The sequence below is a fragment of the Lepisosteus platostomus genome, chromosome 16, assembly GCF_059453375.1.
Source record: "Lepisosteus platostomus isolate fLepPlt1 chromosome 16, fLepPlt1.hap1, whole genome shotgun sequence".
NCBI classification, from domain to species: domain Eukaryota; kingdom Metazoa; phylum Chordata; class Actinopteri; order Semionotiformes; family Lepisosteidae; genus Lepisosteus; species Lepisosteus platostomus.
Genome location: NC_142626.1, coordinates 27,168,106 through 27,185,270, shown reverse-complemented (window position 1 = coordinate 27,185,270; position 17,165 = coordinate 27,168,106). Strand labels below are relative to the sequence as shown.

Below are 17,165 nucleotides of genomic sequence, written 5' to 3'. Positions count from 1 at the left end.
ATGCTGTTCTGATTTTTGTCACTGTTGCCATGACACTTGTAGCGGCAAAGCTTATTGAAAATATAGGAATTAAGTTTGCTGCTCCCTTGCCAATCCCTCTCTCCCTCATCTGAGTGGTGCTGGATACAGAGAGGCCATTCCATTTGGTTCACATTTAAGGTGTTTTTCCAGCTTAAACAGTTTCCTGATAAGGAACAACTCCCAAGGCTGAGATTCTCCAGCCACCCTGATAAATGGTCATCTCTGGCGTTTACTGTCTGGGAGATTCCTTGGGAGAGTCTCATCTCAGGTTGTTTACAACCCTAATGTCAGAGAGCATAGTTACTCATCCTCCACCTCAATCAGCCAATCGGGAACTGGTAGGGCAGGGTAACCCCATGTGGGTCTCGAATGTCCACGGAACATTCAACCAATGAACGACCGTAGTTCCTCCAGATAAAACTGGCAGCACAAGGCCCAGCACAAGGGGCTCCTAAAGGATGTTCTCAGACTCAGCTCAGACAATCACGTGATGGCCATTTTGTCTGAGTGCCAGGACTTTACTTTGTTGTAAGAGTCGAGACCAGAGGTCGCCCGCGCGTAACCAAAGGATCCGCCCGAGGTTAGCCCAGCAGCAAGCCTCGTGAACCGCCGCTACCCACCGCGAACGCTCACCTGATCAACGAGTGAACTACAGTCGGAACTGTCGATAGCTGAATCTCAGTATTCAGGACTAGCGCTACATCGGGAACGAACCAGTCTTCTTCCCGTCTTAAGAGTGTGACTTGCTTGGACCCTCAGTCACTTTCCATGTGCACAATCTCTGCTAGTTCAGCCAGGACTAACTAGCTTGTCTTCAGAGAGCCCACTGCTAGCATGTCGCAGCAGGAATCTTTCCTTCTCCCACACCTCACGCCGAACCAGGACTGCCTGGCACCGGGCCAGAGGACGCCGATTAGACGCAGCAACAGCCTGTCGCTGTTCCCTTGTATCCACGGGAGATCTAAATCCACACAGATTTGATGAGTATCAACATTCTGCATTACAGCTCGAATTCAATTGTTACCTCAACCTGAGTTGATATCAATTTAATTCCTTTGAGTGATGTACTTGCCTTTGAGTATCTAATGTAGAAGTTGTACTGAATATATACCTTTTGTATTTTGCTTACCCTCATTCTTAAGATCTATATTGCTTATATGCACATTTTATGTATTAATAAATGTATTCTCGTGTATTAGTATCCGTGTGTGTGCGTTGCTGAGTTATCCCGCAAGGTTAGTTTTCTAATAGCCATCAAAGAATAATTTTGTGACTTACTGCTACAATTAATAATTGTCCCAGTAAATACACAAAACCCCTACACACTCTTCCCATTTCCTGTTCTCAGCCCATGTGCAGACATCATTTTGCATTCTTCTTCATACAGTTAGCAGTTGTGTTGTAACATTATAAGACAATTTTCACCCACATCTTGGAAGCAGAGTCCTTAATATGTCTGTGAATACATCAGTTGTAGGAATAAGAGCAACATAAGATTAGTCAGATCTTGTAATTTTGTTCACTGCTCAGAAGTAAAGATTTTGTGCTCATTACATCAAGTTATGGGTTTCTGTGCAATGCCCTTGGTTACAAGGGGATTCTGAAAGGCAGCCCTACCATAAATATCAGCTTTGTGAAGATTGTGATGTGCAGTATTTGTTGACGCTGGGTCACTGAGCTGCAGATTCTATTATGTGAGGCCTTTGCTTTGTTGTCTTATCTATTCTTTTAAATGGAGTTGATAACAAAAGTTCAGGAGGGATGACAACAACCATGTTCAATCAGACTCAGCCATCAGTAATTAACAATTGCTTCTGACATCCATTCCTCTCCCAAAATGCTATAAATACCTACGAGATCCCTATCTCTCTCTTGTGCATGTCTGTTGCATGAGTCTTGCTGTCTCGCTGTCCTCTCCCCCCTCGTGTGCATCCTTGCATAGACAGTACTACGATGCTGCCTACACCATACAATCAATATTCCCATTTGCTGCTCCAATGCACGGTTTAATCTCAGCCAGGAATCAGCTGAGTACCTGCTAGCCATTGATCTGACTCTTCGTCGCTTTTCAACATCTGCCAGCATCATCTGGCCATTTCCAAGACCAAGACCCACCGTTGTCAACCCGTCATTCCCAAACAGCTAGCGTTTGACCATCCAGTTACTTCTCCTGTTTTAAAATAAATGAGCTGCTCCCAGCAAATGCACATTCGGCGCCACATTTGCAAATCTCCCATTCAAAACCTTTCCTCCCATTATCACCCGGACAGTAGCACAATGTCAGCAAACGACGTTAAAACAGCTTTCGCTCAGGATGTAAATCTAGGAATATTACTCATTTTCCTATCAAAGATATACCTAACACATCCTGCGCTCCTAGTAGACTTCCGCATCTCCCAACAACGTCATCAGCAACACTACACTCCAGTCCGGTGCAAATCCTAAGCTGCCAATGCAGCCAACCTGCTGATCCTACCCTTGTGTCCATAGGATCATGCTCTGGATTTTTTTTTAAATGCTGCTTATTTCGCATTCGCTACAGTGTGTTCAGATTTAAAATGACAGGGAACAGAAGTGCTGACTGTAGTGGATAAGTTGCATAGTGCTTCTATTCAGTTCATTCTATAAGTACCTTGACATTTTTGCATTTTGTTGTTTTAAATCTTGTGTGTCAAAATACTATGTAGTTTTATTGTGTATGGAAAATACTCTAAACAAAGTAAAAAATCACAAAAAGATAAATATTAAGATTATAAAAATGACAAAGTCACGAATGCAGAAGTTTTCAAAACCCTGTACTCAGTCTATGTGCAAACATCACCTTGCTTTCCTTTTCATACAGTTAGGAATCTTGTGAAATTTCAAGTGCTTATTTTTAAATAATAAAAATAGTGTCAATGATGCAACATTGTAAGACAGTTTTCTGCCCTCATAGTGGCATCACAGTTGGTAATATGAACGTGAATATGTCATATTTTATTTGATATAGGTCAGCAAATACATCAGTCTGGTAATACTGTATGTATTCTTCTCATGGGTAACATTGAAATTAAATCAGTTTTAAACACTTCCAAGTTAATACTTTTCTTTTTTAGTAAAGGCAAGACTACGTTTGTGACAGTATACTGTTACAGATGTCGTTAATGAGCATTACAGTGTGTGTGAGTGTGTCAGTGTTGTTGATGTACAGTAGAGTGTGTGAGAGTGTCTCAGTGTTGTTATTGTGCAGTACAGTGTGAGAGAGTGTGTCAGTGTTGTTAATGTGCAGTACAGTGTGTGAGTGTTGTTGATGTGCAGTACAGTGTGCGAGAGTATGTCAGTGGTATTAATGTGCAGTATAGTGTGTGAGAGTTTGTCAGTTTATTTAATTTTCAGTACAGTCCAATTGCAGGAATAAGAATAAAAAAACATTTTTTTTCTTCCACTGCTCAGAAGTGCAGGTTTTTAGTTCATTACAACAAGTTACAGTATGTTTTGCTTTGTGCTAGCCTTGGTTACAAGGTGTTTCTGCATGGTGCCCTGACCATAAATATCAGCTTTGCAAAGCTCAAGATATACAGTATTTGTTGAGACTGGGTACTGTAGCTTCAGTGCTGTGGTAATTCTGGAAGCCATTGTTTGTAGCTTTTAGCCGCTATCCTGTTAAGTGTCCATCTAGCCCTGTCGATGAGTTTTGACTGTTCCTCCTCCCCGATGGTGTTTTCCCTTGTTTGGTGTACTGTATACTGGTATGATTTTCATCACTGTTCCCCTGACACATTAAATCATTTTGACACTTCTGTGACAGATGCTTCTGTGATTCAGGCACCAACTGTTTCATCCCATTCAAAATCTGTTAGTTTACTCATGTTGCTTGAAAAACTCATATTTTGTTGTATGTGTTGATTTTTAGACTGCTTTTACAGCAAAAACATACTAGTAAATAATATCGAAATTAGTATGAAATGTGTAAATTATTTGTAGTTGTCATAAATTCTCAAATTACAGGTGCTGTTGTCAGTAGGTTTTTCCATTATTTTGTCCTGTACATTAGCAGGTGCAGTACAAGCTTTCATCTGTCTGACACGACACATCTGTATCGTCAGTGTTGTCTTATACATTAAAGTGGAACAAGTACGCTCAAAACCACTTTACAGGAAGTCCTCCAGCGCAGAGCAACTGAGCCTGTTTTTACCAGCCCCTCTTTCCTTCAGTGCTTCCTGATTAAAAACATACATTACGTTAGCGAAACAGAAAGTATATTTCTGTTACTTCGCCATTTTGAGAGAAGCAGGGTAGATGCAGTCGGGTTCAAGTAGAGAGGGAATAAACTTACTCCTGCATTGAAAACACACTGAAGTGTGGTAATTGCGGGAGGTGGCTGGGGGAGAGAGCAAGAGGTTTTACCAGAATTCAGACTTCAGACCACTGGCTGTAGAGTCTGAGAGACTGAAAACAGTTTAGGGAAGATTATAAGAGCAGAAGGACTTCAGGGGAGACTTCACATCACCCTGGGTGAGTCTATCATGAATAAATGTATCAAAGTGAGCACTGTTTCACCTCTCTTATGTACTGGTACAGGGTTGTCCAGGGGTACATTCTGAAACTGATCCTTGTCTGCAGCCATGTGAAGACACATGGAGCTGCTGAGATGGTTCACAACGCATTCAGGTTTAAAATGGCGGAGAGCGGAAGCGCTGATTGTGGTGGATAAGATTGCGTCTGTGTTTTTTACTTAGAGAGCATTTTCTTAGTGCCTTGTAAAAGTATTGACAGCATTGAAGTTTCTAAAGTTTGTTGTTTTAATGCTTCTTGGTCAAAATATTATGAAGTAATAATATTCATTATGTACACAAACATCTGTAAAAATTCTTCACACTGGCCTGGGTTGCAAGGCATTTCTGCATGGTGTCCCGACCTTATATACCAGTCTTTGTGAAGCTCATGATGTGCAGTATTTTTGAGGCTGGGTCACAGAGCTGTAGATTCAGTGCTGTGATAATTATTGATGCTGTTGTTTTGTTGTTTTGAGTAGTGATCCTGTTAGGTGTCCATCTAGCCCTGTCGGTGAGCTGTGAGTTGTGACCACTGTTCCTCCTTCCTGATGCTGTTTCCCTTGTTTATCATACTGTATGCTGGTCTGATTTTCGTCACTGTTCCCATGATATTGTTCCCGTTTCCTGTTCTCAGACCACGTGCAGACATCACCTTGCATTCCTCTTCATACAGTTAGCAGTTGTGTTGAAGTTTCATTATTTTTAATCACTCACAGAATAACAGAAATGTAACATTATGAGACAGTTTTGATCCGCTTCTTGGAAGCAGAGTCTTTCATATGTCAGTGAATACATCAGACATGTATAAATTTTTCATTCCAGTTGTGGGAATAACAGCAACATAGGATTAGTCAGATCTTATTATTTTGTTCACTGCTCAGAAGTGAAGGTTTTGTGCTCATGACATCAAATTATGTGTTTCTGTACATTGTTCTTGGTTACAAAAGGATTCTGAAAGGCAGCCCTACCATAAATATCAGCTTTGTGAAGCTCGTGATGTGCAGTATTTGATGACACTGGGTCACTGAGCTGTAGATTCTGTTATGTGAGGCCTTTGCTTTGTTGTCTTAATAACTATTGTTTTAAATGGAGTTTATAACGAAGGTTCAGGAGGGATGACAACAACCACGTTCAATCAGACTCAGCCATCAGTAATGATCAATCGCTTCTGACATCTATTCCTCTCCCAAAATGCTATAAATACCTACGAGATCCCCATCTCTCTCTTGTGCATGTCTGTTGCATGAGTCTTGCTGTCTCGCTGTCCTCTTCCCCCTCGTGTGCATCCTTGCATAGACAGTACTACGATGCTGCCTACACCATACAATCAATATTCTCGTTTGCTTCTCCAATGCACAGTTTGATCTCAGCTAGGAACTAGCTGAGTACCAGCCAGCCATTGATCTGACTCTTCAGCGCTGTTCAACATCTGCCAGCTTCATCTGGTCTTTCCCAAGACCAAGACCCACCTTTGTCAACCCATCGTTTCCAAACAGCTAGCGTTTGAACATTCAGTTACTTCTCCTGTTTTATAATAAATGGGCTGCTCTCGGCAAAATGCACATTCGCCACCACGTTTGCAAATCTCCCCTTCGAAACCTTTTCTCCCATTATCACCTGGACAGTAGCACAATCACGGCAAACTACGTTAAAACAGCTTTCGCTCAGGACGTAAATCTCGGAATATTAATCATTACTCATCAAAGATATACCTAACGTATCCTGTGCTCCCAGTAAATTTCCGCATCTCCCAACGATGTCATCAGCAACGCTACACTCCAGTCCGGCGCAAATCCTGAGCTGCCAATAATGCCAAGCTTCGTGTCCATAGGATCGTGCTCTAGATTTTTTTAAAAAAATGCTTCTTATTTTGCATTCACTACAGTGTGTTCAGATTTAAAATGAAAGGGAACAGAAGTGCTGACTGTAGTGGATAAGATTGCATAGTGCTTTTATTCAGTTCATTCTATAAGTACCTTGACGTTTTTGCAATTTGTTGTTTTAAAACTTGTGTGTCAAAATACTATGTAGTATAATTAGGTATGGAAAATACTCCAAACAAAGTAAAAAAAAAAAAGATAATTAATAAGATAAGAAAAAAGACAAAGTCATGAATGCAGAAGTTTTCAAAACCCTGTACTGAGTTAAACATAAATTCAACTGAGTGCACAAATGCTCCAAAACAAGCAGCACTGATAGTTGTGCAGCCTTTATGTGCTATAATAGTCATTCACACAATTTAAGAAATAAATCCACCTTTGTCTCTGTAAGGTCCCTCAGTCAGGCAGTGAATATAAAGAAAAGATTCAATCCTGGAGACTAAGGAGCTTTCAGAACAGCTCAGGGATACAGTTGTAGAAAGACACAGACAGGCTGCACACGGGTCCCTGCGGAACAGCACTGCCTACATCCACCCAGTCACAGGCTGTTTCCTGTTCTCAGCCCATGTGCAAACATCAACTTGCTTTCCTTTTCATACAGTTAGGAATCTTGTGAAATTTCAAGTGCTTATTTTTAAACAATAAACAGAATAGTGTCAATAATGCAACATTGTAAGACAGTTTTCTGCCCTCATAGTGGCATCACAGTTGGTAATATGAACGTGAATATGTCATATTTATTTTGATGTCAACAAATACATCAGTCTGGTAATATGTACAGTTTTCTTCTCATGGGTAACATTGAAATTAATTCAGTTTTAAACTCTGCCAAGTTAATACTATTCTATTAGTAAACACAAGACTACGTTTCTGACAGTATACTGTTACAGGTGTCATTAATGAGCAGTACAGTGTGTGAGAGTGTGTCAGTGTTGTTAATGTGCAGTACAGTGTGTGAGTGTTGTTGATGTGCAGTACAGTGTGCGAGAGTATGTCAGTGGTATTAATGTGCAGTATAGTGTGTGAGAGTTTGTCAGTTTATTTAATTTTCAGTACAGTCCAATTGCAGGAATAAGAATAAAAAAACATTTTTTTTCTTCCACTGCTCAGAAGTGCAGGTTTTTAGTTCATTACAACAATTTACAGTATGTTTTGCTTTGCGCTGGCCTTGGTTACAAGGGGTTTCTGCATGGTGTGCCGACTATAAATATCAGCTTGGCAAAGCTCAAGATGTACAGTATTTGTTGAGACTGGGTACTGTAGCTTCAGTGCTGTGGTAATTCTGGAGGCCGTTGTTTGTAGTTTTTAGCCGCTATCCTGTTAAGTGTCCATCTAGCCCTGTCGATGAGCTTTGACTGTTCTTCCTTCCCGATGGTGTTTTCCCTTGTTTGGTGTACTGTAAAGGAACAAGTAATAGGTTTATTCCATGCTGAAAAAAAGAAGAAAGAGAACACAACGTTTCGGCCGTGGAGCCTTCTTCAGGTGTGAGAGAGACAGGGCAGTAGGCAAAGGTAAAGTAGCGGGAGAACAAAGGTTGGGAGGGAGGAGGAGTGAGAGGCGGGAGCAGGGGACAGAAAGAGAGGCCAATCAAGAGGTGTGAAGTCAGAATGGGTGCAGAGAGGTGTGAAATGAAACTTCCAATGAATGGAGAAAATTTAAAAGAACAGTAATCTGTCGTTAAGGGAAGGGAGAATGTGTGATCCTAACTGCAGAATAATTTTAGTTTCGGTGGTCTTTCTGATGTATGAGTTCGGAAAACCGTCTTTGAGAACACAGACGGAGAGATTAGAGTGGTCGTGGCCGTCAGAGGTGAAATGAGAAACAATGGGCTCGGAGAGATCTTTAATCTTCACAGCCCTGACGTGTTCTCTGAAGCGGTCTCCGAGTCTCCTTCCTGTTTCTCCAATGTAGATGGCTGGGCATTTACTGCAAGAGATACAGTAAATAAGGTTGCTGGAGGTACAAGATGCTGTCTGGGTGATCCGGAATTGTCCTAAGGGGCCTTGAATGAGTGTGGTGGTGGCTGTGTACTTGCAGGTGATACAGTGAGCGGTGTACTGTATTGTATACACCTGTATTGGTGTACTGTATACTGGTATGATTTTCATCACTGTTCCCCTGACACATTAAATCATTTTGCCGCTTCTGTGATTCAGGCACCAACTGTTTAACCCCATTCAAAATGTGTTAGATTACTTACTGTATGTTGCTTGAGAAACTCGTATTTTGTTGTAAGTGTTGATTTCTAGACTGCTTTTACAGCAAAAACATACTAGTAAGTAATATTGAAATTAGTATGAAATGTGTAAAAAATTTGTAGGTGTCATAAATTCTCAAATTACAGGTTTTTCCTGTACATTAGCAGGTGCAGTACAAGCTTTCATCTGTCTGACACGACACATCTGTATCATCAGTGTTGTCTTATACATTAAAGTGGAACAAGTACGCTTAAAACCACTTAACAGGAAGTCCTTCAGCACAGAGTAACTGAGTCTGTCTTTACCAGCCCTTCTTTCCTTCAGTGCTTCCTGATTAAAAACATACATTACGTTAGCGAAACAGAAAGTATATTTCTGTTACTTCGCCATTTTGAGCAAAGCAGGGTAGATGCAGTCGGGTTCAAGTAGAGAGGGAATAAACTTACTCCTGCATTGAAAACACACTGAAGTGTGGTAATTGCGGAAGGTGGCTGGGGGAGAGAGCAAGAGGTTTTACCAGAATTCAGACTCCAGCGGTACATTCTGAAACTGATCCTTGTCTGCAGCCATGTGAAGACACATGGAGCTTCTGAGATGGTTCACAGCACGTTCAGGTTTAAAATGGCGGAGAGCAGAAGCGCTGATTGTGGTGGATAAGATTGCGTCAATATTTTTATACTTAGAGAGCATTTTCTTTAGTCCCATGTAAAAGTATTGACAGCCTTGAGGTTTCTAAAGTTTGTTAATGCTTCCTGGTCAATATACTATGAACTAATAATATTCATTATGTACAAAACATCTGTAAAAAAAGGAAAAAGAATTAGATAATTAGTATCATAAGGAAATGGCAAAGTCATGATTGCATTAATTTTTTAACCCTAAATTCATTTGGGTGCACAAATTTACCAAAACGACTGCACTAATTGTTGTGCAGTTCATGTGTGCAATAATAGTTATTTACATTATTTCAGAAATAAATACTTTTGTCTCTGTAAGACCCCGCAGTCAGACAATGAAAAGATTCAATCCTGGAGACTAAGAAACTTTCAGAACAGCTCAGGGATACAGGTGTAGAAAGACACAGACAGGCTGCACATGGGTCCCTGTGGAACAGCACTGCCTGCTTCCACCCAGTCACAGGCTGTTTCCTGTTCTCAGTCCATGTGCGAACATCACCTTGCATTCCTCTTCATACAGTTAGGAACTGTGTTTTCAGTGCTTATTTTTAAACCATTAACAAAATGGTAGCAATAATACAACATTGTAAGACAGTTTTCTGCCCACATAGTGTAAAGTACAGTCTGAGACAGTGTCAGTGGTAGTAATGTGTTGTACAGTCCAGTTGTAGGAATAAGAGTAAAGACGATTCATCCAAACATATTATTGTTTCCACTGCTCAGAAGTGCAGGTCTTGTGCTTCAAGTTATGTGTTGCTTTGCACTGGCCTTGGTTACAATGTGTTTCTATATGGTGTACTGACCTTAAATATCAGCTTTGTGAAGCTCACAATGTGCAGTATTTGTTGAGGCTGGGTCTCAGAGCTAAACATTAAGTGCTATGGTAATTCTTGTGACTGTTGTTTTGTAGTTTTTAGTAGCGGCCCTGTTAGGTGTCCATCTAGCCCTGTCGATGAGCTGTGAGTTTTGACCACTGTTCCTCCTTCCTGATGTTGTTTCCCTTGTTTATCATACTGTATGCTGGTCTGATTTTCGTCACTGTTCCCATGATATTGTTCCCGTTTCCTGTTCTCAGCCCATGTGCAGAGATCAACTTGCATTCCTCTTCATACAGTTAGCAGTTGTGTTGAAATTTAGTTATTTTTTCATCACTCACAGAATAACAGTAATGTAACATTACAAGACAGTTTTCACCCTCGTCTTGGAAGCAGAGTCCTTCATATGTCTGTGAATACATCAGACTTGTATATTTTTTCATACCAGTTGTAGGAATAAGAGCAACATAAGATATATGTTACATAGTCAGATCTTGTAATAAATCACTTCTGACATCCATTCTTTTTTGATATACGGTATGTCAGCAAATATAGTGCATCAGTCTGGTAATATGTATTCTTCTCATGGGCAACATTGACATTAATTCAGTTTTAAACACTGCCAAGTTCATACTATTCTATTAGTAAAGGAAAGACGATGTTTGTGACACTATACTGTTATGGATGTTGTTAATGAGCATTACAGTGTGTCACTGTGTCAGTTTTGTTAATGTGCAGTACAGTGTGTCAGTGTGTCAATGTTGTTAATTTTCAGTACAGTGTGTGTGTTTCAGTGCTGTTAATGTACAGTAGAGTGTGTGAAATTGTTACAGTGTTATAAATGTGCAGCAAAGTTTATGTGAGTGTGTCAGTGTTGTTGATGTACAGTATAGACTGTGAGAGTCTGTCAGTGTTGTGAATGTGCAGTTCAGTGTGTGAGAGTGTGTTAGTGTTGTGATGTGAGATGTGAGAGGTTCTCACTTTCTGTTGTGTGTTGGCAGGTTGTGCATGTATCAAATTCATGTCCTTGAAACCCTCTGCTGATCCTCAGGAGGGGAACAGCTTCTGAAATGAGTCTCTCTGAGGAGTCTGAGCCTGAAGATGGAGCACTGGGCCCTGAAATTGAGAGGTAAGAGGGTGTTCTTGTGTTTGGGGATCTGACTGACTCTGGCACTGAATCTGTCTGGCTTCAAAGCTGTAGGGATGTGTCTGTGTTACTGTAGGTTTTCCTGCTGTCCCATGTCTGTTGTTAGTTATTGTAGCGCCGAGGCTTATTAATAAGAAAGAATTAAGTGTTCTGAGCCTTCCCAAATGAGGCCCCATTTCTCGGTTCATCTCTGTGGTGCAGCCACAGAGAAACTATTCATGCAGGCTGATTTAAGGTTTCTTTTGATAAGGTTTCCTAGGACAGCTCCCAAAGGGGGATGCACTTAGCAAAGCCTGGCTATCATGATCAATGGTCATCCATTGGCGCCTATCTGTCTAGGGAGTGCCAGATGGACATCTGGACTGCATTCCTAAGTGTCAGGAGTAAGTGACTCATATCTCACCTTGATCAACCAATCAGGGACTGGTAGGGCCGAGTAACCCACGTGGGACTGATGCCCATGGAACTTTCAGCCAATGAATGAGCTGAAGTTCCTCCAGGTAAAAACAGGCAACACAGAGAGCCTGAGAGATTCAGTGGATTTCTTAGAATTCTGTGGACTTTTCTAAAGGGAATTCAAAGGAGAATTCCAGGGCAGGACGGCCCAGGAGCAGAAGGCTCCCAAGGGCAGGACATTCTCGCAGCGCGCCTCCTGACCATCCTGAGACTCAGCCCAGACAACCACGGAACGGCCAGTGTGTCTGAGTGCCAGAACTTTCCTTTGTTCTAAGAGTCGAGAGCGGAGGTTGCCAGAGAGTAACCAGAGGATCCACCCGAGGTTAGCATCAGCAGCAAGCCTCATGAACAGGTCAGAACTGTGGATAGCTGAATCACTATTCAGAACTAGCGCTTCAGCAGGAACAAACCGGTCCTCTTCCTGACTTGCTGGGACCCACAGTCATCTTTTCTCCTGTGCATAAACTTTGCTATTTAAAGCCAACACTAACTAGCCGGTCAGTGAGCATCAGCAGCGCACCGTCGCAAGCCGCACAGCACAGCCTGGCACACAGCCAGAGAGCGCGGATTGGACAGCAACAGCCTGCAACTGTTTCTTTGTGCCCGCAGGAGATCTGAATCCCCAGAGATTGGATGAGTATTCAACTTCAATGCATTACAGCTCGAGAATTCAATTGTTATCCCAACCAGTTGATATCAATTTAATTCCTAAGAGTTATGTACTTGTTTTGAGTATCTAATGTAGAAGTTATAACCAAGTTGATATAATGATATACTGAACGTATGTCCTCTTGATATGTGTAACACTTTGTAACTGATTGAATATATACCTTTTGTATTCTGATAACCCTCTCGATAAGATCTGTTAGGTTTATATGCACATTTTATGTATTAATAAATGTATCCTCGTGTATTAGAACCTGTGTGTGTGCGTTGTTTGAGTTATATCGCATGGTTGGATTCTAAAGCCATCAAAAGAATCAATTTTGTGATTTACTGCTACAATTAATAATTGTCCCAGTAAATGCCCCTAACCCTACAGAACTGGTGCCTTCAGAGAGCACACTACATTACATTATGTGACTGTAGTAGCTGAGGTGTCCTTGCCCTGCTGTCTTGGGTCTTGTGTTCCATTTGTTTTGTCACAGGCTGTCAGGACATGCATGCTCAGTGTCAGATCCCAGAAGGATGTATGTTGTGGGAATGTCACTGTGTCTGGGTGTATACCTTAGTTTGAGGTAACTTAAATTATATACCGCATTCTGAACTAGTGTTTACCAAAACCTGGCTTTACTCGTCTATTCCGGATACTGCTATCCTCCTGAGATGCTTTTCTGTCCACTGTCAGGACAGGACAGGACTTGAGGAGAATCAAGGGTGGAGTGGTGTGCTTGATGTTTAATAACTCCTGGTGCACAGCTGTGGAGATTATTTCATTGTCATACTCTCCAGATCTTGAACATCTGAAAATAAAATGCCGCCCGTTCTTTCTACCAAGGGAGTTTACATTGGTGGTCCTCACAGAGGTGTATATTCCACCACAGGCAAACACCACAAGAGCTCTGGATGAGTTACCCGGACACCTAAGCAGATATGAGAACTTATACCCTGAGGACGCATTCACCACAGTAGGGGACTTCAATGGTGCCGACCTGAAGAAAACCATGCCTAACTTGCATCAGCATATTAATTGCCTGACGAGCAGAACAAATACGATGGATAATATTTACACTCCCTTCCGGAATGGCTACAAAGCCCTCCCCCAACCTCCCTCTGGCAAATCCGATCACACGTCCATTCTGCTACTTCTTGTGTACAGGCAGAAACTCAAGCAGGAGAAGCCCTAGACAAGGACCTTTCAGCTCTGGTCGGACAAATCGGATTCTATTCTATGTCAGTGTTTTGCCACCACTGATTGGCAGATTTTTCGTGAAGCTGCCGGGAATGACATTAATCTGTACAGGGACCATGCTACTGGTTAGCTCAATAAATGCATAAAAGACGTTGTCCTCAGGATTACAGTTCGCACATACCCAAATAAAAAATCGTGGGAAAATGGAGAAGTATTCACTAATCTCAAAGCTAGAACAATCACTTTCAACTTTGGAGACATGGACAAGTACAGAAAATCCAGATCTGACCTGAGAAAAGCCATCAAAGGAGCTAAATATAACTATAGAGCAAAACTTAATCATACTATCATGATGACTGAGACACCCGGAATATGTGGAATGGAATTCACACCATCACAGACTACAAAGTGCAACCCAGCAATTTGACACAAACCACCTTTCTACCTGATTAACTAAACTCATTCTATACTCGGGTCGAAGTCCATAACACAGAACCACCTAAGGAATTCCCAGTAAAATAGGGGGAATACACACTGTCAGTCTCCAGAGCTGACGTGTATAAAGTTTTTAGGAAGACTAATCCACACAAATCTCCTTGCTCCGAAGCTATCCCTAGTCGTGGCCTGAAGGCCAGTGCAGACCAGTTGGCAGACATCTTCATGGACATATTCAATCTTTCCCTTACTCAACGCACAGTCCCCTCTTGCTTCAGGAAAACCTCCATTGTGCTAATCCCCAAGAAACCACAGCCAGCTGCCCAAATGATTACCACACCGTTGTACTTACATCTATCATCATGAAATGCTTCGAGCAGTTGGTCAAACACATATCACCTCTTCACTGCCTGACACCTTGGACCCACTGTACTTTGCATGCCAACAGAACAGATCAACTGAGGACACCATCCCCACTGCTCTACATACTACCCTCTCACACCTAGACAAGAAAGGAACGTATGTGAGAATGCTGTTGGTTGATTACAGCTCAGCATACAGCACCATTGTACCCTCAAGGCTTGACACCAAGCTCCAGGACCTGGTACTGAACACCTCCCTTTGTAATTGGATCCTATATTTTTTTAATGGGTCATCCACAGGTGGTAAGGGTAGGCACCAATTCATTCTCCACCCTGACTCAGCGTCCCCCAAGGCTGTGTGCTTAGCCCTCTCCTCTACTCCTTACTCACCCACGATTGTGTTCCCAAGAGCAAAACACACTCCATCATTAAGTTTGCAAACGATACGGTTCTTGGTTGATCACAAATGGCGACGAGACTGTATACAAGGAAGAGGTTGACACCCTGGCTGCATGGTGCCAGGACAGCAACCTCTCTCTGAACACCAGATTCAAATTTATAGAATCCTAAAGACACTGGCGCAGCCAACCCAGTGAGCTGAATCAACAGTGATACACAGTGTGAGGGTGATTAGTGGGAACAAATACAGGGAGGTGCATTTCAACTGAGTGCAGGAGGCCCATCTTTACACAAAGGGATATAAGAGTGTGGAACGAACAACACTACCATGTGGGTATACTGATACCCTGGTATCTTTCAAGATTCTTCTTTGAATCAATTAGCTACTAACTACTAAACTGGCCAGAAAGGCTCAGTGATATCATTTAATGAGTGTACAGGTAGTTCACCAGTAGTAACCTACTGCTTTTTAAATGTTCACATTCTGGCTGTGTTGCATTCCTGTTGCTTTTACAAGATTCATGATTGAAAGTGGACTATAGATGGATTTAGTAAGTAATTTAATTGAATTCTGATCTGGACTCGTGACGGACCAGAGCAGTAAAAGATGAGAAGTTCCCAGGTAAAGTGTATTACTGATTTATCACTCAGACCTGCAACATTACAAGAAAAACAATAATGTTTGAATTTAGCTGAACAGGTCTGACTTTCCAGTAGAAAAGTGACTCCAGTCTCTAACTGCTCCAGTCTGGAAACCAGCAGAAACACCCTGGAGTTCTGGCTCATGTTCTCACACTGGGACTGTGTGCTGCCCCCTGCTGGCTCTTTCCTTCAGCCCATGAAGAGGGAAAGGGGCTTTCGGGCTGGAGAAGAAGCAAGTCAACACCAATACCTGCACAACTATGCCTAAACCTCACAATGGCAGCAACAGAGAACTTATTAATCCTGCAGAATGAGAGAATTGAAGCGACACAATCTGCTGTCTCAATAACAGTTCTTCAAATTAAAAGCAGAAGACAATGTTAATGTGTAGAGTACCTTTTCATGTAAAAAAAAACTTCATTTTCCAAAAGTCTACTCATGACAGTTTCTATATTCTGTTTCTCACTGAAAATCATCACATCTCAAGAACCCATTCATGTGCATCCTGTTCTCTACATCACTGATTCACTGCCTTTCTCTGTTTTTCATGAGCTCCCTGTCAGTACATTTTCTCATTATTGTTAATGAGCTTCAGTCAGTTCAAAGTTATGTGTTTGGTGTGCACTTCCTGATCTTTTTAATTGTCTCTGATGTTCACAGGGTCAATCTCCAGAGATCAGAGTCACCAGTGCCCAGCTGTGTGTCCATAAAGAGTGACTATTCAATGGATCGACCATTACAGTTCAGAGCTGGAGACTTCAGTCCTGACCCGAGGTGAGGTCACTGTTGTCCGTAGGGTGTATCTGTCAGAGGGTCATGAGATAAAATTGTGTGAACTGGATCACCTCTCACTTTCTTATTTCCTATGTTCTATGAAAAGCTGAATAAGAATAAAAGCTGAAAGCTGGTCAGTACGAGCTGTAGTCATGTGCAGTCTGAGCCAATGGGGTAACGTGCACTAGGAGATAGACAGACACAGGTAGATGCAGAAAAACACTTGATACCCTCATTGTATAGAATAAAATAATTTACTGCTTGGCAATTTGTTAAAGCAATAGAAAAGATACACATAATGTTGGGCTATGTAGTTAAAAAATGGAATTTACTGAAGAACATTTTGTTAAAGTTGTATAACACACCAGTGAGGCCTCATTTATAATTGTGTTCAGTGTTGTTTAGACATTGGTTACTATGTACAATGTCTTGGTGACAAAGAGATTACTGCTCTGCAATTAGTCGAGAGAAGAGTAACCAGGTACAGCCTTGGGCTCACAGGAATGTCTTAACTCTGAGGGTTAAAGGAACTGAGTCTGTCTGGTCTTATAAGAGTGCCTGAGGGGAGTCTGATTCAAGATCATAGAGTCCTAAAGACAGTGATGCAGTCAACCCTGTGAGCTGAAACTATAGTGATACACAGTGTGAAGGCGATAAGTGGAAAAACTGCAGGGAGGTGCATTTCAAACTGAGGACAGGAGGTCCTTATTTACACAAAGGGTTGCTGGAGTGTGGAACAAGCAACAGTGCCATGTGGGTATACTGATACCCTGGTATCTTTCAAGAAAAACACAGGCTGATATCCTTGTATCAATTAGCTACTAACTACCAAACTGGCCAGAAGGGCTCAGTGATATCCTTTAATGAGTGTAGTTTAGGTTTCTGGATATAGAATACTATTCTAACCTGCTGACCTAGCCTTTCAAATGTTCACATTCTGGCTGTGTTGCATTCCTGTTCCTTTTACAAGAT

General features: G+C 41.7%; 1 protein-coding gene across 1 annotated transcript in view; it reads left to right on the top strand.

The window, feature by feature from the left end:
• Nucleotides 1-4,004: 4,004 nt before the first annotated feature.
• LOC148647124 (NACHT, LRR and PYD domains-containing protein 3-like) overlaps nucleotides 4,005-17,165 on the top strand; it is a 405,714-nt gene continuing 392,553 nt past the window's right edge. Inside the window, exons 1-3 of the mRNA XM_088609314.1 lie at nucleotides 4,005-4,515; nucleotides 11,128-11,255; nucleotides 16,080-16,193. Coding sequence (XP_088465440.1) covers nucleotides 11,197-11,255; nucleotides 16,080-16,193 — 173 coding nt within the window. The 5' untranslated portion in view covers nucleotides 4,005-4,515; nucleotides 11,128-11,196. The remainder of the gene's footprint in view (nucleotides 4,516-11,127; nucleotides 11,256-16,079; nucleotides 16,194-17,165) is intronic.